Source organism: Tympanuchus pallidicinctus, unplaced genomic scaffold (genome assembly GCF_026119805.1).
Source record: "Tympanuchus pallidicinctus isolate F22 unplaced genomic scaffold, pur_lepc_1.0 scaffold5, whole genome shotgun sequence".
Taxonomy (NCBI): domain Eukaryota; kingdom Metazoa; phylum Chordata; class Aves; order Galliformes; family Phasianidae; genus Tympanuchus; species Tympanuchus pallidicinctus.
Window position 1 is genome coordinate 71,842,297 of NW_026294769.1, and position 21,164 is coordinate 71,863,460.

A 21,164-nucleotide genomic window follows, 5' to 3' on the forward strand; every position below is an offset into this window, starting at 1 on the left:
CTGCTTAATGTAAACTCTTAGTGTTAATAAAAGAATATATTACTGCATTTAGAATTACTATGAGGATTTTATGTTTAGGATGACTAAGTCATCACTGAAGTCCTTTCTAAGCCTTAAGACAGCTATCCAAGATTAGATATATTATCACACCTGTTAAGAAGACTTAGAAAGAAAGTATTCTAATATGTTCTGATTTGCTGAAATTTAATTAAATATATGAAAACTTTCTAAACCCAGCTTCGTGTATTTCTTTATGAGTCACTTACACAGTGTTGGGAGAGAACTGAAAATTTTGGCTGCATAAAACTACTTCTCATCAATTCTATGCTTCCTCAGTTCCCTAAATGTTGGGTAAAGCATACAGGGTTTCAATATTCAGAAAAGGCTCAATGATTCAGAAAAAAAAACTATTATAGTAAGATCCAGACATCATCTAAACAACATACAGTACAATTAACCTTAAACAGTCTATAATTATTATAAGGTTCATAGTTATAATTATTTTTCTTTTCAGTAACACTTACAAAGTGAGTTCAATTATTAAATAAAATGTCATAGGGCACCTATTTATGTATTTTTAAAGCAAGTAGTTATGAAAGATATAATTTTCCAGCAAATATCCAGCTTGCTGTTAATTTCCAGACCTTTTGCCTGTTGTCTTTCTTCCTCCAGCTGCTTTGCATTCGCATACTGTGTCCCATCTGCAGGAGGTTCTGGGAAGCTCTCAAAATTGAACTTGTCAACTTGAATAGCCATACTGTAGCAAAGGGGGAAAAAAGAGAAAAATATAAAGGATTTTATTTATAACAACTTTACAAAATATTATCTACAAAAGTGTGTCCTGACCCAAACATTCACTTCGAAAGCCACGTGCACTTCTCTGCTTTTACAAGCCCACTTCCTACCTTTCCCATGGAATTTTTCCTTACAAAACTCGGGAAAGAATGACAAATGATGTCAGTACTAAGTGTCAAATATGACCTTTCTCTTCAACTTTGAGAACGTATCTGCTTCTGCTTAATGTATGTTAATGAACTACAGGCAATATTAATTTCAATACCATAGTATAATTCATCAGTACCAAATGGTTAAATAATTGTTTTATTAAATGTATGGTGAGACATAAAAGCAAATTAAATTAAATATATTATGTTGTAATGCATACTAAATACTTATATGTTAAACTAAAATCGCTAATCTAATTTAGAAGGCAATTTAGAGCAGCTCACATCACATGAAATGTGGTTATAGCAGATCTAATATACTGTGCTGCCAAAACAGCTTTCATTTCCTGAATTGTCCGAAATAGAAAAATAATTAGGGAAGAATTAAAATAAATTGCTCTTGAGATGACTTTGCACTTAAGGAAAACACAGGACCAAGCTACGGCTTTTTAGAACCACTGATGATGAAATGCACCTACAGTGGAATAGAGGTGTGAGAAGGGCATTTCACAAATTACACAGGATTACTTTTTCTCTATTTCTGCATCTATCAATGATAGAAACATATTCCCATTCCAAATGTTGCCAGAAGAAAAATAACAGAAATCAACAAGAAAAGCTTTGAAATCCCACCAGACCAGAAGATATTTTCTATAATTAGCATTAATTATCACAGAATGGATTGGATTGGAAGGGACTTCAAGGATCACCAAGCTCCAACTCCCTGCCACAGGCAGGGCCACCAGCCTCCATATCTAATACTAGGCCAGGCTGTCCAGCTTATAGATGCTCAATTACAGAAAATGTTGAGCTCGAAAAAAAGCGAGGAAAGATTCATAAAAACAAGGAATCATCTGAAGCTTAACAAGTTTACTGTGGAAAGGTGAATTATATCATCATACATCACCCCCAGAAAAATCTTAGGAGAAGTCATTAATGTTCCATGACTTCCTTCCTTATTAATATACACAAATACGGCACTGGTGGCACAAATACTGCTTCTAGAAGCCACCCCCTCTGCTGCTCGTGTCTTTCCTCAACTTCATGTTTAAGAATCATAGAAGTCCAAGAAATCAATCTATTCCTCTCTAAGGGATGTTTTTTGTCTTGGCTATTTTTTGTTCAGCAAGAGATCATTATGATTCCTTCATTTGCATGCAAAGACCATCAAGTGCTGGGCATACAAAAAAAAATTAAAACGAGCTGCTGAAAGTAGATCATAGAAAGTGCAGGAATCAAGCCAAGAACAAAGAATGTAAAGAAAAACACCTGGACACATTTTGTAGTGTGGATTTAAAACAAAAAAAACACAAAACAAAACTCAGGTCTGAAAACAATAACTTGAATTCTTATTGATTTTTAACCACTGATCTGCAAATGGGGGTGCAGTTCCCTGGGTTTTGCACATGTGGAAGACGAGGTGCAATGGGAGCTTTGCTTCCAAGACGCTTTGTGCTCGGTGCCACATGGTCAGATGAAAAGCCAGTAATTAATTACTATTGTATATAGAGCATCGCTTAAATTCTTATATAATTATTCATACATAGTTACCTATATTCATATTTCAACAACAAATTATCTTAGTTTTTGAGCAGTGAACCATATTCAGAATCCATCTCCCATTGGATCTGGAGAACAGCTCATTATTTACCATGCCACACTTTTCTAAGTGAGTGATATATTAGAAAAATATTCCTGCCCAACAATATTTAATATTTAATTGACGGCATTAAGATTGCATTCTTTTGTTAATGGATCATTACTGGCAATATGGTAATTTTTTCTCTGGAAATTAAATATGCATGTATGCATTTTTTTCCCCAGACACTCCACAACAAATCCACCTCAGCTTCAGGAATGCAGGCGAGATTTTGCTAAACAACATTTACTTGTACAGCTCTGAAATAACCTGTACTAAAGTCAAAGGCATGGCAACATGGCTTTACAGGGCTTCTGGTACTCAGACCACAACTAATTTTTCTATTTTTACTGATGCTCTCATTTATACTGCGTACAGGTGTATTTAGTATAGTGACACCTCAAGTCTCTTGAAAAGAAAGAGAAAACTTCCAGAGCACTCATCTGCTAGAAAGTGAGAGGTCTGAGAAAAAGAGAACTAAAATTAATATCCAATTAATATTTAATTGGATATTAATTTATAATAATATAATAATAATATTTAATTAATATCCAATATTATGGATAGAGCTGTAGGCAGAATATATGAAAACAATAAACAGAAATAAATAGTACTTTTCAAGACGTTAGTTGCACTCAAGCAGTAGCATGACAAAAATAAATCCTAACTCCTACTTAAACATAACCATTTTTCACCATCAGTATTCTGCTTCCTTTTGATCTAAAAATATTAATGTAGAATTTTTTTCTCTGCATTCTATATCCATGGCATTACTTCAATATTTACTCTCCAGCCTATGCAATGTGTAGTAAATTGGAGTGACTTACCTAAAAATCAAATAAAAATATAAATGCCTTAACCTAAATCAGTCACTCATTCCTAAAGCTGTCCCCCTACAAAAACACAGCTTCTTCACTTCTAATACGGTGTCAGCAGATGCCCCATCCCTGGAGGCATTCAAGGCCAGGCTGGATGTGGCTCTGAGCAGTCTGGTCTGGTGGTTGGTGGCCCTGCACATAGCAGGGAGGTTGAAACCAGATGATGATTGTGGTTCTTTTCAACCCAGGCCATTCCATGATCCTATGATTGTTCCTACCTCAAACAAAGCATTTCACCAGCAAGATTTGAATGAATAAATGACCAACAGCCAAAGTGAGTTAACTGAAGATGCAAGCAGACACGCTGGGCATTGGGTTGCAATAACCAAATAAAGAAGAATTAAAAAAAAAAAAAAATTATGTGATCTGCACAGATCCACTTAATGGTTTTGGTTTTATCCCAAAAAGCAGCAGAAAGCAGAAGGCAGTGAACGACAACATCTTGAACATCGCCCATCTTTGTCACTGTGCTCTGCATTAAAATGATAAAAATGAAACATATTAGAGCCATTAAAGTCTTTCTCCACTTCCATCTACAGTTACTCAATGACCTATGATTCTTGTGAAGAGCTCTCTGCACCTCTTTTCTCTCCTAGTTTGTCCTTGCTTGTTGCAAAAGGAATCTGGAAATTCTATATAGAGAAAAGTAAAATGAAAGGCAATTGAGATTGAAACAGGCATTCGATTTACTGTGAGCAGCTCTGACAACGACGGCTCACACTGTGCAAGGGTAATTGCATACCCAGTTCTTTGCCCTTCACAGTAATTAGGCATGAGGAAAAACTTACAAGATGTTAAAACCCCAAAGCTTAACCACATACTTGCTTCAGGAAAAGGGACCAGAGATCCTTTTTAAGCCACTCTGCCTGACGGGGAGCTATCCAAATCTTCTACAAGGAGTATTTTAAATAAATCATGAGTTATTTGTATAAAAACACTGCATTGTGTAAAAATATTTAATAGCCAATCCCGCAAATGCAAAATAGGTTTTGTTTCTCTCTGGCTAACCTTGCTTGTGTGGGAGGAGGAACAAAGTAACACAAGTTTTCATGAATAATGAAACAATTGTGGTTTGAAACTCCTGGGTTTTGTCATGAAATCAGCCCCAGCCGTTGTGACAGCTCCTCAGACAAGGAAGCACAGGAACAGGGATGCAAATTAGTCAAATACAAATTAAGGGAATGAAGAGGAAAAGGTCAGCTTGTTGGCAATGCCGATACGTTTGCATGGTCTCATCCCACGTCACCTGTCAGGATGACTTACAGGGAAAAATATGACAAACCTTCCACCGGTGCAGCAGCCATTTCAATGACAGTTTTCTCAAGTCTTGTTAAAGTAACAGCACAGAACTATTAAAGATATCAGACAGTTCATTTCATCACTTCTCATAACATGAGTTACAGCTTTACTGGAAATACTGCCCTGAGCTGGTGACAAACTGCACAACAGAAAGGACTTTATGCACAGAAGGAAACTTCCTGCAAATGCCGTCAAGACTAATCCCGAGCCGGCGCTGCACACATCCCTGTTCACAACAGCAGGACTGGTTCAAACGAAGCCATCCCAACATTTCTGCGGAAAGCGGCAGATAGAATTAATCGGTGGAGAAGTCAGTAAGGGAGTGTTGTCTGCCACGCTCAGGCTGCGGCCTCTGCCCCAGGCACGTGCTGCTGGCCAAGGAATGAATCATAGGTTCATTAAAGTTGGAAAAGAACACTAAGATCATCAAGCCCAACCGTCAACCCCTCACCACCGTGCCCACTGAACCATGTCCCTCAGTATCACATCTACACCGCCACAGACAGTTGCAACACTACCTCCCGGGCAGCCTGTACCAATGCCTCACCAGCCTGGGCAGACCCTGCCCACCCCCTGCCCCCACTGTGCTGCCCACAGCTCCTGCCCTCAGTTCTCATGAAAGGGTGAGTACATGTAATGAAGTTACACATCATGCTCACCAAATAAACAGGGTTGAAAGCAGACATGGAATTAAAAGAAAAGCAGCAATCTGGTTAACGTAACTAGATTTCAGCTTTCATTAAGGAAGAAAAATATTGATGCTTTGGTTGAAAAAATAAAAATCTAGAGTTAGCCCTTATTCAATTATCTTTAGGAAGAAAGGATGTAACAAGAACCCAAAAACTCTTCCTCATGGCTAACTACCTATTTAAATACTATCACCCACAGATGAGTGTGCAAGCTGTTTCCATAATGAAGCTGAAATGAGGCAGTTGGAAATGTTATTCAATATTATGCTTTACGCTTCCTGCCCATTCTCCTGACATATGGGAGACAGCAGGGACACGGACACAGAGCCAGACTAGATTAGTATTACTTAGGAAAAGCACTTATATATTCACATATAAATGTGTGTGTGTATACATATATATATATATATAAAATACATACACACACACACACACACGCACATATAAGGTCACTGACAATGCACGTCACTGACATATTTGAATGTATATGTTATATATATTTATGTATATACATAAATCTATCTGTCAAATATGTCCTTGTATTGTCAGTGAGCTTAAATTTCAGAAAGTGTTACAAGTGATGATGATACCATTTTTTCTCACTTCAGGGAGGAAATAATAATAATTATAAATAATTATATAAATATATATATATATAATATATATAAAAATATATAAAAATAAACATAAATACGAGCCAAGAAAAACAAACAAAAATATCCTCACTTGATACTTACAGTATCATGTCTCAGGTATATATAGTTGCATACAAATACAAATACTGCAGCTGATTAAAAAAAAAAAGGCAGAGTAGTGACATTTCAGTATGTAATAATTTAGGGGCTAGGAAGGACTTCAATTATCAAATCCCTTGTGAGATTACTATGTTTGTATCAACAGACAAACATGATGAAGTCATCCAAATAAACATATATTGTGTTTCTAAATACTTCAATACTCGAGAAATGCAATCTAGATGTTGTGTGTTACAACAAAATACATCTGTACAAATAAATGGCTCAAGTGACCCTTAAGTAATGATATCTCCTCCTGGCCAAATGCTGACTTCATAAAGAAAAAGGATTGCTTTAATATCTGAACTTAGCAGAGCAAAAGATAAATTTTTCCATTAATCTTTGAAAGGTCAATTAAATTAAAAAATTTGCATTTAGAACTTAATTATTTATTTCAAATAACTGAAGAGAAGATAAAAGCTGAAACTATAGTGCTGAAGTCTGTAAAATTCAACAGCTTACACTTATCCATGCCATTTCAGATGATAAAAAGTTGAACGAGGAAAGAACGGTTCCTCTGTGTATAACGTAATGTTTGAAAATGGAACCGTGTTAAGAGAAGGTTAGCTCCATAAGCCTCCTATTTAAATGAGATTATACTGTGCATGCTGCGAATCTCACTTCTTAATTCCTAACTCTGAATTTGAAAAACATAACCTGATAATGAAGAGGAATAAAAATTAGCTTTAACTGGAATCTCTCGTTCGTTTTCCCACTCAAAGACTAGGATCCTATGGCAGAATTGCTGGCTACGTAATGAAATAAGAAATTTAGAACAATAAAGATGGCAACAGTATACTTCATAAATACATCAGCTTCGAAAGTTTGATGATCAACTGTCATTGGATCAGTTTGGAAAAGAGGAAATGTTAACCATATTACTTAAAGACTGAGTTGAATATTCTCCCTTATTTACCAAATCTGAACTATGCATGAATTTTCACCCTAACATTATTCAAAATAATTCCATACTGTACCTCCTACCTCACAGTGGAATATTAATAACCACAGAATTGGAAAAATAAATTATTATTCAGTTACTCATTTGCATAATTCAGTACTGCAGTTACATAGCAGAAGGCTCAAAAGAAAATGCGTATGAATTAAAAAAGATGGAACTGTGTGAAAGATAAACAAAACAAAACCAGTTATCCTAAGCCCTGAAAACTTGCCATTTCCGCTCTGCCTCCTCAGGGGATATAGAATATTGGCTTCCTGAGTTTGATATACCTAAAAATCAACTTATTTTCTCTTTGCTTAAAAATTTCCAAAATATCAAAGTATATTTGGCATCGTCCCTCTTCTAGGGGAGCATGACCACGTTGCACACATCTTAAAGGTCATCTTCAAGGAACATAATGAGATCCCAATCAAACCAAATTCAGAGACAAATATCATGACAGCTTACACATCCAAGAAATCAAGGCATCACGGAATATCCCAACTGGAAGAGATCCACTGGGATCACTAAGTCTAACTCCTGGCTCCATGCAGGACCAGTCCAAATCCAAACCCTATGTCTGAGAGCAGTGTCCAAATGCTCCCTAACTCCAACAAACCAATGGATCCTAGCCATTCCTCATCCATTTGCTCTTTTTTGAACGTTCCCTGATCACGCATACAAAGCAGTTCATCTCTGTGATACACAAGAGAACCTGAAATTACACATGGCTCTGCAGACAAGATTTTCATATAGAAGTAATTCCAACATTTGTGGAGCAAAATGATACGATGTGTGAATGCTCAGTGTGCCAGACTACACCTTCCAACATGGACTATCACTTCAAGATACAAGTAGACCTTACATATATAGTGAATTATTCATTTACATTCCATTTCCTTTTTTTTAATACGCAAACCTAACATTTGCCCTTTTCCCCAAAGCTCTGCAGTAAAAGCTCATCTTGGGATGAACTGCTGTGATAATCAAATTCTTTTCCAAGTCACTGCTTTACCAAACAGTTTCCCTTTCTAGATCTAGATGTATGTTGATCACAAGTGTGACCTTCATATTTTCAGGATTTTCTACAAAATCAACATCAGCTGTTCAAAAGGCTCCTCTGACAGTCCTTCGAAGGTTCTTGTATGGAAGTCAGTCCAGATAACAGATATCAAAATCTTTACTTTTCCACAGCCTCAGTGATTTCTTTGGTATGTAAACACATATCTTATCAGAGATACTGAAGTTTCAAAACCAACTTTTTGACTCTCACCATGCTTATAGCAACCTGCCAAAATGAAAGTTTGGGAGCAAATCAAGACTTCATACTTCAGGAAAACAAAGCATCAGTACAATAGCAAAGGGGACACCACAGCTCACAGGCCTATGAGTTCCGACCCACAGAGCTGTGCTCATTAAATCCCTAAATCTTACTTTTCCATGAGTAGGCTCCAGCTGTGGAGGTCTATGGGCCACAGCGGCCAACTGCTCAGCACTCTCAATAACAATTAAGCATATCTTACTCTCACAAACACACAAACTTATTATATTATTAACAACATCTTTTCCCAGAAAAACCGAATGCATACGTACATTTCCTTCACTAGTAACACCTATGTGTTCTTTTAGAAGCAAACTTAGAAAGAAAGCTATTTTTAGAGAACAAATCAACCACTGAGCTAAGCAGCAGCCTGCAAGACTATACTGCTCTTATCAATTCTCCTCCACAGTTAGACCCTTAATGAATGTTTATGTCCTAGCCTGAATGCATTTCCCCTCTGCCCAGGGGATAATGTTTATAAACAAGGCACTGCTTCTATTGCTAGCATCCCTCAGCCTTTAAGTAGCTCTGGATCCCGCTCCAGCAACACACAGCACTGGAATTGCCTTTGCTTGAATCTCACCCTGCTTACATTTGCCTACCTCTGAACATTTTACCCTACACATGTTGCACAAGTTGTCTCATTTGCCTTACTTGTACGTTAGAAAACGAGCACAGCTGTAAAATACTCCCCTATTCTGGCCAGAACTCAACTGCTATGAGCTCACATTACGAAATGGCAGCTTCTTATGCTCATATGTTCAAGTGTTCATTGAAAGGCATCGTTCTAAGTATGTTATTAAGCTTTTTTACAATTTCCACAATTTTTTAAGAGAAAGTATTTTTCCTAAAATGAGGAATACTATACCACGGTTAAAAAGTGGTGCTATTTTTCATGTACTTTGCTCATGCTTGCTTGAAATAATGCTTCACAGAATCATAGAATGTTTTGGGTTGGGTTCAAAAATGTCCAGCTTGAAATATATATTTTAATTAACTAAAGAACAATTATTTCAAATAAAATAATGTTAGTATTATTGAGATACGTTAGTAATGTGTTAAGATATGTAAACATTGAAGTAGTGATTTTTTTCAGCATTACTTTTTCACCTAGAAATTTACAAAGCCTTTTCACTACTCTAAATCCATATTTTATGAGCTAAAACAAACAATTACATCAAAATTACGTGAATCTCCAGTTCTCTGCAGTATTCTTTCACAAATAATTAAAGCAGATGCTATCTAAATTTCTGCAAGAGAATTTTCCTTTAAAAAATATAAAGGCAAACTGCAAGGTAAGATTCAAAGGTTCTGAAACAGGAAACTACTCAAGATCTCTTTTATGACGACTGCATATACTTTCACCTAGTTAATTAGATTTTGCTGACTATAATGCAAACATACATAGGCATATCTAAATTTAGACAACTGAATCTCGATTTTAGGAATCAGCGTCATACTTTCCACATTCAAGGAAAAAATAAGAATAATTTTCAATTCTAACTTGCTGGAGGGCTGAGATTCACTTGTACGTATACAATGTACAACACGATTTACTGCGTTCAGTTTTGGAGCACTCGCAACAAGAAAGACATTGAGGCCCTGGAGTGTGTCCAGAGAAGGGCAGCGAAACTGGTGAGGGGTCTGGAGCACAAATCTCATGAGGAGAGGCTGAGGGAGCTGGGATTGTTCAGCCTGGAGAAGAGGAGGCTCAAGGAAGCCGTCCCTGGCAGGGTTCAAGAAGCATCTGGATGAGGAGCTACAAGATATGGTTTAGCAGCTTAGTGGGTAGAAATGGCGACAGGAGGGCAGTTGGACTAGATGATTTTGTTGGTCCTTTCCAGCCTTGCGATTTCATGATTCTGTGATTCTATAATTCTTTTCATTTTTAGTTTCTAATCTGTCATGTTTCCACCTCCTGCAAAGAAGCCAAGGAAAAAAAAAAAGAAAAAAATACACAGAAGGGTACACAGATGATGTTAGGCCAATCTGGTAGTTTGGAAGGAACAAAGGTATTTTCCCATCACAACCAGGAACTGAATGCAGAAAATCAACTGTCCCAAATGGAGAGGCAAGTAATGGCAGATGAATTGCACCCAAGAATTTTGTAGCAGTTTTTCAAACCTTTTCATCCACAGCTAAGAAGCCTCCATGTTCCTGCTGTACTAATTCCCACTATTGTATGATTACACAATCAATATATTAATTAAAATTGGGTTTATATATAATAATAAGCATATAATGCAGTATGCAAGGACAAAACAATTCCAGCTGTAAAGGTAGCCACAATTAGCAGCTTTTAGATTTGGTGTTTGCTTATCACTGAGTAACAACATGGGAGATCTGGCCCCTTATATACAAACCAAACAAAATTCTGTCCAAGCCTGCCCTTTTAGTTGCATCATGTAGAAATTACTTCTTGGAAAACAGTAAATGTGAATAACACGGATAAATGAGAAGTATGGAAAACATTACATGATCTGCTTTTGTTCTGAAAGTAAGCTTTTTATAGAACAGATTTCCTTTTTTACTGCTTATTATTCTCCATTTCACTTCTCCCATTCTACTAGAAAGGAGACGCCATCAAGCAGTAAATTGAGGAAGAAAGCCACAGAGATTTTTTATTCCCATTGATTCCCATTGAGCCTCCCTCAGGGATATACAAGTCAGAAATTGCTAAATTATCATCTAATAGGCAGAAACAATGTAGGCGAGACCAATTAAGTAAAAGGCAGAAAGTTGTATTACACGTGTAATTAAATGAAATTCTTTGACTAGACTACATTAGTATAATTTCCCAAAAAGGACAAAATTTCACTTCAGTCAGCACATGACACATTGTATGACATGCCACTAAAACAGCACATGAAGAGTTTTGATATTAGAAAATAAAAAATAAAAAATGAAGTTATTTCCAGATGTTAAGAAATAGGGTAAATAGCAGCCTTCATTCCTATATAGCACACTAATAATGCAGAATTGAGTACAAAGTCATATAAGTGTAGGTTGGATGGTTTTGTTTGTTATTCTTGTGGAGTTTTTTATCTAGCTGTTATATCCTTTAAATATGTATCCACATGTTTTTTTCCAACTGGACTGTTCAGTTCAACCCTAACAGAAGTTCCCAGGTCAGTACAGAATGTAGGAAATCGCTAAACCAAGTCAGCACCTTAATTGCAGACTGCAGTACGACTGACAATAAATAGGGATGATAGCTTTGGTTTGTAATCATGGACATCATCAAAAAGAGTAATGTAATGGGGAAAAAACAGCAGGGCAATCAATGCTGCTCTACGAGGCTTCGGGTTCTTCCTCTCAAACCATTCTCAGCTCTGAGCAAACTATTGCTCATTGAAGGCTCTGGCTCATCAGTGCCCGCTTCCCTGACTTGTGATACTGCACAGGTGCTTTGCCCCAGCCCTTGGCAGCTATTTCAAGAGTTGGAAGCCAAAATAGGGTCACAATGTACTCCAAAAGGGACATACATGTGATGCTCCAGAGCTACAGAAGCCAGAGGGGTAACACTCACTCCTCCTTGCAGTGTCTAAACCAGCCAAAAAGCAAAAGCATCATCACTCTATTTTGAGAACAGTGGAATAGGATTTGGTTCATTTAATTAATCCAATAGAATCTAGTTAATTTAAACCAATAATTGTTTATAAAACTGATAATCTGAATATCAGCTATGGATTAACAACTTTAAGCACAATTGGTTTTTTTGGAACAGAATTAATTCTGCAATCCTTCTGCAAATGAATGGGCAAATGCGTTCAGAAACTTGTGACAGCCACTATAAGCTAAGCCAAACCAACATTTACCTTCAAGTAGTTCCTAATAACAAACTTTGTATTTCTTTGTGTATTATATCTCTTTAGTCAATACCATTTTAATAGTTAATCTTTGACTTCTGTCTGAGAATGTTTCTGTCCCATTGAAATTAATTTGCCAAGCTGGCTTAGAAACCTCGGTGAAATCATTACCATCATTTCATTATTGGACATGTCACACTGTTTAGTTCTTAAATGTACACAAACTAAAATGAACGACTTTAAAGGAAATACTGCGATTCTCTTTCTCAGTTGAATAGTATGGACGTGCAGAAAATGACAGAGGCACATGATTTAAATTGCCCTAGAAAAAGCAACCACTTGGTATCACAGGAACAAAAAACAGCTTCTTAAAAATGCTAATATTTTTAAATGTTTACTGTCTGTATGAATCAGTTCTTACGTCCAAGGGATCAAAATAAAATGAGTTTGTGCAGTTGATGGCAGCCTTGAGAACAGCAAGATGCAATGCAAAAGACAAAAACCAGGGCCTGTTTTGGTGAGTCTGGATTCATGTATTCAGGACAAGCAGTACAGATGTAACCAACTGCCTAATGTCACTGTGTGTCTGAAAATATCACTGTACAGGAGTTCAGCCTGCACAGACTCTCAGATAACATTAGATGAAGGACAAGAAACTCATCTTCAAAATTACAGATGACCAACACTTTAGTGAAAAGACCTTCCACAAAAACACAGGAGAGAATACAAGAAAGTGACTTGAAAACACGTAGAATAGCCTGAGAAACAACACTAAGGAGCATGCTCCTCATCTAGATATAAATTCCACAATTAAGCCTATGTACATACAATCACTGTCTATTAGACACCCACTTGTAGTGATTTTATCAGGGCTTGCAAGTCATTCACTAATGTTCTTTCATGCAGTTCTCCATTTCATACCAAAGTGGGCACAAATATATGTTCTTTACTACATTCAATCCTCCTTCTGTGCATTCTGAAGGAATACAGGCAACAGCTGAAATAACCAGCTAGTGATGATCATCTTAAGATATGCTTTCCAGCAACAGACTGAGGGGGGAAAAGGAAATACAGCTAAAATACAAGGTACCTACTGTGCCTGATGCTGTTGCTTGGGCATGGCAGAGTTGCTGTAGGGTGAGATGGGGTAAAGGCTACTCATGACTAATTAGTAAATGGCTTCAAAGTTAAAGAAAGGAGATTTAGATCAGATAAAAGGAAAAAGGCTTTTACTACAAGGGTACTGAAGCACTGGAAGTGGTTGCTCAGAGAAGCAGTGGATGCCTCTTGGAGACACTGAAGGTCAATCTGGATGAGACTCTCAGCAACCAGATCTAACTGCATTCCTGCTCACTGCAGAGGGGTTGGACAAGATGGCCTTCTAAAGTCCCTTCCAACACACATGATTCTAGTGGAGCATTATTTGTAGAACATAGGACAGCTCATTATTTAAGCCTACGGATATTCTCAAAAACATCCCAAAGACTTCAAACTTAGTTCTCTAAGTTTACTTCAGTACTTTACAAGTATAAAATCCAATGAAAAACAATAAGACTTCAGCTCCTGACTTCCAGATTACTGCATATGGACACCTATCTTTAAATGAAGTAAACAGGACAACACTTTCAACATTAACTCTTATGAAATATATGAGGAAAAAATCCTACAGATCTGTATGTGCATGGGAGTTTTTAATTATATGCTCTTTGCTGCAGGAGGGAGTAATATTTATAAAATATTTACTAAATCTACATATGTTGCTGCATTCTTTCACTCCCACATCTTCCAAAGTTCAGTGTATTGAATAATTAAGGTTCTTTTCAGTGGCTAAAATTTTTTACAGTGTTTTTGTTTCTTTCTAAAAAAGAAATTATTCTGTTGTGTCACAGCTTTAGGAGATGTAGGCTTAGCGATCTCAAGATGCAAAAACATTGAGTTTTAATCCTTTTCACTTCAGTGAAGAAACAATCCACTCTCCATCTTGCTTCTATTAATGACTGACTCTTTGTAACATGTAAGATTTCTCAAATATAGAGACAAATCTTCAGACAAAACTTTAGCCATGTCTATAAATCCTCATTATCTAAACCAAGTTAATCCGGGGGATAATGATCCTTTGTTTAATGTGCACTTATATTCTTTTTTTGGAGGTCAGTAACTCCGAATCAGATTTCTTCAGTTCATCATCATTTACTTTCTCCCTTTTGGTTCTAATCTATAACATGAAGATTATTAATGTTTATAATCTTCATCCCATTCATCACTATCAATAATAAGCATTTTCAAAGACTCTGCTATGCCCAGAAGAGAAAGAAGTGCAAAGGCAAGTCAGCATTTGGCCAAGTACCTAGAATTCAGTTAACATTTCTGTAGATAATACATGATCCAGATGACAACGAACCCGATTATCATATTCTTCCACTCCAGTGGCCAAACAGTGTTAAATATCAATAGATATGGAAAAGGATGGTTTTCACCAAAAATGTCAAGCTCTTCTAAGATGCCTCGATCCACTTCAGTGTTTATGTATTGGTTGTGTTCGTAATATAAGATAGCTTTTAGCCTGAGCGTTACCAGATCAGCTAACACCTCACTGCTGCCCTAACCCATATACACACTGCTTGAAGATGATCCCCAATGGAAGGTAGAACCTTCTAACCTTCCGGTCCCAAAGAGTTTGCTTGCAATCATCTCACTAGGATCTGGCCTCTCCACCACCCTCAAGAACAGACAAATGGTATCTTTTCCTGCTGTCAATGGAAATCTGTCCAGTTGGGTTGCAGTGAATTCATCGTTCCTCGGCCAGCCACTCAGTAAAGCACAGTGATGTTGTCCAGACCATGGATTTTTGATCTGAGCTTTGGGACAACTTCATAACTCAAAAGACCAAGCAGTTCCTGGAAACGTAGTCATGATAACACGAATACAATTATTATAGCAGTTTCAATGCCTTCTTCCTGAGATATTTTCAGTAATAGTTGAAACTGGGAAAGGCATCCATTGTTCATTACAATCAGTGAATTAGGAACATATATTATCTGACCTGGTCACACACATTATGCATCAGAGACTTTGTGCCCCAGCCAGGACAAAACCTAATGATGTAGGGGCTGAAAATGAAAGGCTCCTCTCTGTGGATGCTGGCTGTGTCTCATCAAACAAAAAGCATGGCCCGAATTAACTCAAGTACGTGAAATAGCAGCACAGTCATTTCTAGGAATCTTTGTACTTGTTTTAGGTAATGGTAAAAAATCACTCTAATTTACTCAAAATGTTTGTACCTACTAGTACACAGGCCCCCATGAAAAGCCTTAAAGCTACTGCACATCCAAACTGTATGTCCTTTTACTGGCAGTGATCTTGACCTATAATAAATGGATAATTACATAAAAATACACAAAATACAAAAAGCTCACCCCCAGACGATGCATAGAAGCAAATCAGTTTTCCTCACAAAGTGGCAGAATTATATTTCAACTGTAGTTACCACACTGAACTGCTCTCCAATTTCCAAAATCAGAATACATTTCTGTACTTCCTTTATTTTCAGAAAACAGTGGTAGTAAAACTCCATTCTTCCAAAATGAGAGGAAATCTAGTTAAGAACACATTCAGAAGGGTTTCTAAGCAGGCTTTCATGAGGAATAATGTCTGGAAAATACGAAGAAAAGTGCATAGGCAAAGCAGTCTAAAGAGCTAAGAGTGAATGACAACTATCAGAGTGTATCAACAACTGCAACCAAAGAAGCTACGGAAAGTTAAGTCCCTACCTTGTCATGAGAAAGTTCCTTGCTGGAGCTTGATTAAGGAGCTGCAGAACAAATGACAGCTTTTACACAGCTTGTTCAAGCCTCACTGAGGGCAGGGAACTGGGGAACTGAATCTCCCTGTTCTCCAGCTCTTCCACTGCAGGGTTTCTTATCATCAGAGTACTTTGTCACACAGGCTTCTGGAAAAAAATAGTATCTAAGCTGCAAGATACAGCCCCTGCCTCAAAGTGTGACAAGTAATGACCAATGTTTGCCTTAATTCAGCATGCTGACTTTACCAGTAGGTATGTGATATGGAACTTGTTAAGGATGGGAATAATGCCAGATATCTCAAGGGGCCTTTTTATTAAGGGAACTGCATTACCAGCAAAAAGCTGTCAAGATGTTGCTGGGAAGCCCTGGAAGTTTTAATGCTGCAGAAGCTCCAGGGAAAGACAGATTTCCCTGGAACTGTGCAAGTGAGCACCACTGTGGTTCGACACTGGACTGGAGTAAAGCATCAGGGCAGAAATGCTCATGGCTCTACTCACTGCCCCAAGCACCACCAGAGCAGAGTATGGCTTATAAAGGCTGCTCCGTTGAGCTCAGCACCAAACCATGCTGTGTGTGACTCCAGGCGACAAGGTGACGGAACTTCTCCAAGACAATGATACTGAAGTTCTCTCCTCTTTTTCATTAGAAAAGAGAAGAAAATCTAGGTGCTACAGGATCAGACATAAAAAAGAGAGATTTACTCAAGTAGTAAAAACAGACTGAAAGAAGGGAGACCATCAAAAGACCAATAGCTTCAAAGTCCTCATCCAAAATTGCAGGCTGGCTATTATTATTTTGAACTCAACACAAATAAAGCAGAAGTCTAAAAGGAAACTTTAGAAATGCAACTGAAATGTTAAAGTGATGAAGGATGAAGACTTTCAGGAGGTGCTCACAAGTTACAAGTGCATTAGTCATTTCTGAAACACAGGAGAAGTGAAGGTATTTGGTGACAAGCTATTGGAAATGCACTGATCCTTCTTGGAAAGTGTGTAAGGGGCAAACACTCAAAGACAAAGACAAAACAAACAAACAAACAAAAAGTACATGAAAAGCAAATGGCATACAAGAAGAACAGACACAAGTGCCACAAGACGTTGTTTCCACAGCCACATTTTGTTAGCTAAAAAATACTAAAGGATCTTAGACTGATCAAATGAAGCGTGCAGAAGAAGCAAGCTATTTTATGAGATTCCAAGACAAGATTCTCTCATCCCATTCGAGGCAAAAACATAGAAGACAAAATGCAAGTAACTGCAGGGTGAAGCTGTTAATGTTCTGGTACCTTACACATCACACTTTCCCTTCATTAAGTTTTAATTATTTAATATAGTACTATTAAATGCAAAGATATTGGTGAAAAGCAAATTTGCCTTATCACTGCACAACCTGTACTCTTATATCCTTCATGTTATTTCATGGAGTTGAAAAGTACAAAGAAAACAGTAACACTGAGGCTCAGATTTCCTTCAGAATTTTCCTTTCTTGTCAGCTGCAGGTAAACACTTGGTGGAATAGCATATCACAAGACTGAAAGCTCCTAATTGTAGCCCTGGAAGAACAGTCTGAGAAAATGAGTGAGTGGGCTCTGAACACAAGTAAGCTGATATGACAATTTAGGGACGTCAACGCATTGAGTTGACAAACAAAAGATGAAGAATTACGTCAGCCTTCTCGGGATCTGAACCTCTGGTTTCAAAAGTCTAAATATTTCTAATCTGATGTGTTAGGCATTCTTTCAATCTATCCAGTTATACTTTTCCTTAGTGCGCCTTTCATAAACCCTAAAAATGGGTACAGAAACTATTTGATTACTGAAATACGAAAGCATGGGCTGCAACAAAGCCGTAATACTGCAGCCTGTCAAAGGTGATAAGTGCCTCTGATTATTCTTTACTGTGTTCCCTGGAGTCAGCATTTCATTAAATAGCAATGCTCTCTTTTAAAAATAGATTCACCACTGTGATGTCCTGAGGTTCTTTCCCATTTTTAGCTAAAACTACGTAGAGACAGATTTCTTTCCCCAATAACTATATTTGATTTTCAGTTTTGTTGTTACTGGTAAGGTTTGTTAAGTTCGGGTAATACAACCTGAAACCATTTATGAATACTATAACAGCTATTTTTTCTCTGTTTTGAGAACGAAGAGCTTCCTCGTAGAAATTACAAAACGACTTAACAATTATGTATTAAGTTAAATGAAGGCAATTTGGCCATTCCATCCGTGAAGAAAGGCAATACAGTCAAACAAATCAGATTGTTTACTGCATAACAGCAAAATTCTACCAGAGTATTTCAGGACAGAAAGCATCTGCAGCACCTCCTTAATAAGACCTGATCAAAATGTGTACTTCTTCCTTACTGATTAACTGATTAGGATATTATTTCAAGTAAAAATGAATGTTTATTTAAAAAAAAATAATTTTCATACATTTATGCAGGAAATTGTAACAAAATATTGAAAAAGGCAAATATGTTTTCAAATAAATCTGTCTTCCTGATGCAATAGAAGATAAATTACTACTGCTTTGTAGAATACTTATCTAATTATGGACAGCAGCAGGAAAGCTGAATTGATTTAGTTTCAGCTAACTGAAACTCAGAAAACATCTTCCACAAGACCTTAAATTTTCTTTTTTTTTAATTCACTGGTAGAACACTGATCAAACACCAGATGAGATTAAAGCAGTGCTGCCAGAAATGAGGGGAAAAAAAAATCAAATATTGTCTCTGAATATTTAAGTTGGAGCAACCTGTAGGCAAGCTTTAAAGTACTGCCCAGCTACAGCTGAATTACCTGTAATGAAAACCTGGTCAGAATTCCATAGTGCTTGCTGCAAGGAAAGATATTCTTCTAAACTGAAAACTTTAACTGAAATACTGATAAGCACTGATAGTAGTCTTGAAGTTGCCTATGTTTACATTAATGATAAGGAGTAGCTTGTTCATATTCTAATGATAAGCTCTTAAAGAAATGATACTTGGACCTGTAACATATATCTATAAAAAAAATAAGGTCTATATCAATTTTAACACAAATATTAAGGAATACCACTGAAAAGGATGAACAGGCCAACCAAAATGTTTGCAGTTGGTATCCCAAATCAACAACTGCTTTCACTTCAATAACAAGGCTTAAGCAGCAAGCAAGAAGTACCTACATTGCAAAAAAGTGCATCATTTTGTATTCCTTTTTTTAAAGTAAATATGGTGGTATTTTGAAATAAAGACCTACTGCATCACTACTTTTTGTTTCAGAAGTGTTGGAGATGGTACAGCTCCATTGCACCATTCTATATTAACAGACAAAATCCTTGAGCCATGGGCTCAGTTTGAAACCCTAGAAGAAAAAAAAAATTAAGAGGGTGTAGGATAATTATTTTTTTAGTCTATGTAAAACTTATAACTGGAAAAATTCTCCAGTGTCCTGGAGTCCAGCGTCCAGCTGCAAAAAGCAACATCAGGCAGTGCAAGGTCCTTCCTGCATGAGGAACAGTCCCAGACAGCAGCACAGGCTGGCTGTGGCTGACTGAAAGGCTCCTTGCAGAAAAGGCTACAAGGGTCCTGGAGGACAAGCAGCAGATGACCCACTAGTGTGTCCCTGTAGAGAAGGGCAAGAGCATCCTGGGTTGCATTTGGTGAAGCAATGACAGTGCGTGTCAGTGGGGAGAAGGGTGAGCCTTTCCCTCAGCTCAGAACCAAAGCAGCACGTTGAGGGTGCTGAGATGCCTGGGAATTTGGGAAAGGGCCCAGCTCAAGGTAGTGAGAATGATTAAGGGGTGGTTTCATACCAGGACAGGATGAGAGGGCCGGAACTGTGCAGCCTGGAGAAAGGAAGGCTCAGGGAAATTCATCCCTGGGAATAAATACCTGAACCGTGTAGGGATTGAAGAAGACGGAGCAGACAGAGTCAAGCTCTTCTCAGTGGCATCCAGTGCCAGGATGAAAAGTAGGAGGCACAAACCCAGATAAAGAAAAATCCCTCTAACCATAGTAGAAGCCTTTTTACTTGTGGTTAGAAACAGGTTGCTCAGAGCCACTGTGTAGTCGGTGCGATGTGCGATTATGTGCGTGATTCTGCAGCCTTATGAAAAAGAAGTACCTCTGCTGTCTTCAAAGTATTTACAAAGACCAAAGGACAAAATCCTATCCTAGAAGGCCAGTCCTCTTAGCTCCTGGTTCCAGGTTAGGCTTACTGAGAAATAATAATAAAGCAAAGGGGAAAAAAAATCTTCAGTCGATAATAAATATTTCTGAAGATTAATAGGTCTGAATAACATAGACCAAGACACTGCTTTACAGAAATAAATACTATGGCTCCTGTGAAAGAAGAGCATTTCTATTATTCAGGTGAAGTTATACAGAGTTGGATTGGTTTTGTTGTGTTGGATTTTTTTTTCTTTTTTTTTTTTTTTTTTACATTCAAATACTTGAGAGATTGCTTACATAAGGCCTAGTTAGCTCAGAAAACCTTAGCACGTTGGAAGAGAGCTGTACACAAGAACTTGGGGATCATCTGCTCATTATCTCTGCCCTCAAAAAAACTGAAAGTTTTCTTGTACAGGCATTTCATGCTGTTGTTTCAATTAATTTCACAAAAATGAATTCACTGTAAGGAAATCTCCAACCTTTGGTTATTCTCAACTTCCAAGGAAAATATCACCTGAAGGAAAGGAGGGGTAAAAGCAAAATCTTGTTTTGCCTCAGAAATCTGTTCATTTGAGAGGGGGAGTTGTTAGAGAAGGAAGGGGAGAAGGGAAACATGTTAAGCTGGGGAAGAAGTGAGAGAGAGAAGGGAAGTAAGACAGAAAAGGGGAGCACTAAGGGATTTTATATTGCTGACTTTTGTACATGGCTTTTGTACATGCACCCCTAAGTGACAGAGGAAGATACAGCACATTTACCAAGTGAGCACCTGAGAACAGTGTCCTGAGTACATCTGACAAACATAAGCTGCAGAATTTAGCACTTGAGCAACCAGGGACAAATAAACAGGTAACACGACGGTAAGTTTTGTTTGAGGTTGGCAATTTACTCAACAACATTCT

The 21,164-nt window shown here is 37.5% G+C and overlaps 1 protein-coding gene across 5 annotated transcripts in view; it reads right to left on the reverse strand.

The window, feature by feature from the left end:
• Window positions 1–21,164, reverse strand: part of TRAPPC9 (trafficking protein particle complex subunit 9) — a 468,020-nt gene that overhangs the window by 261,325 nt on the left and 185,531 nt on the right. For 4 of the 5 annotated variants that reach the window (XM_052703585.1, XM_052703584.1, XM_052703586.1 and 1 more), the window contains one exon: window positions 604–757. In XM_052703585.1, the coding sequence (XP_052559545.1) occupies window positions 604–757 (154 nt within the window). Of the gene's footprint in view, window positions 1–603; window positions 758–19,263; window positions 19,457–21,164 lie in introns of those variants that run through there. The other variant, XM_052703589.1, reaches the window with a different exon arrangement.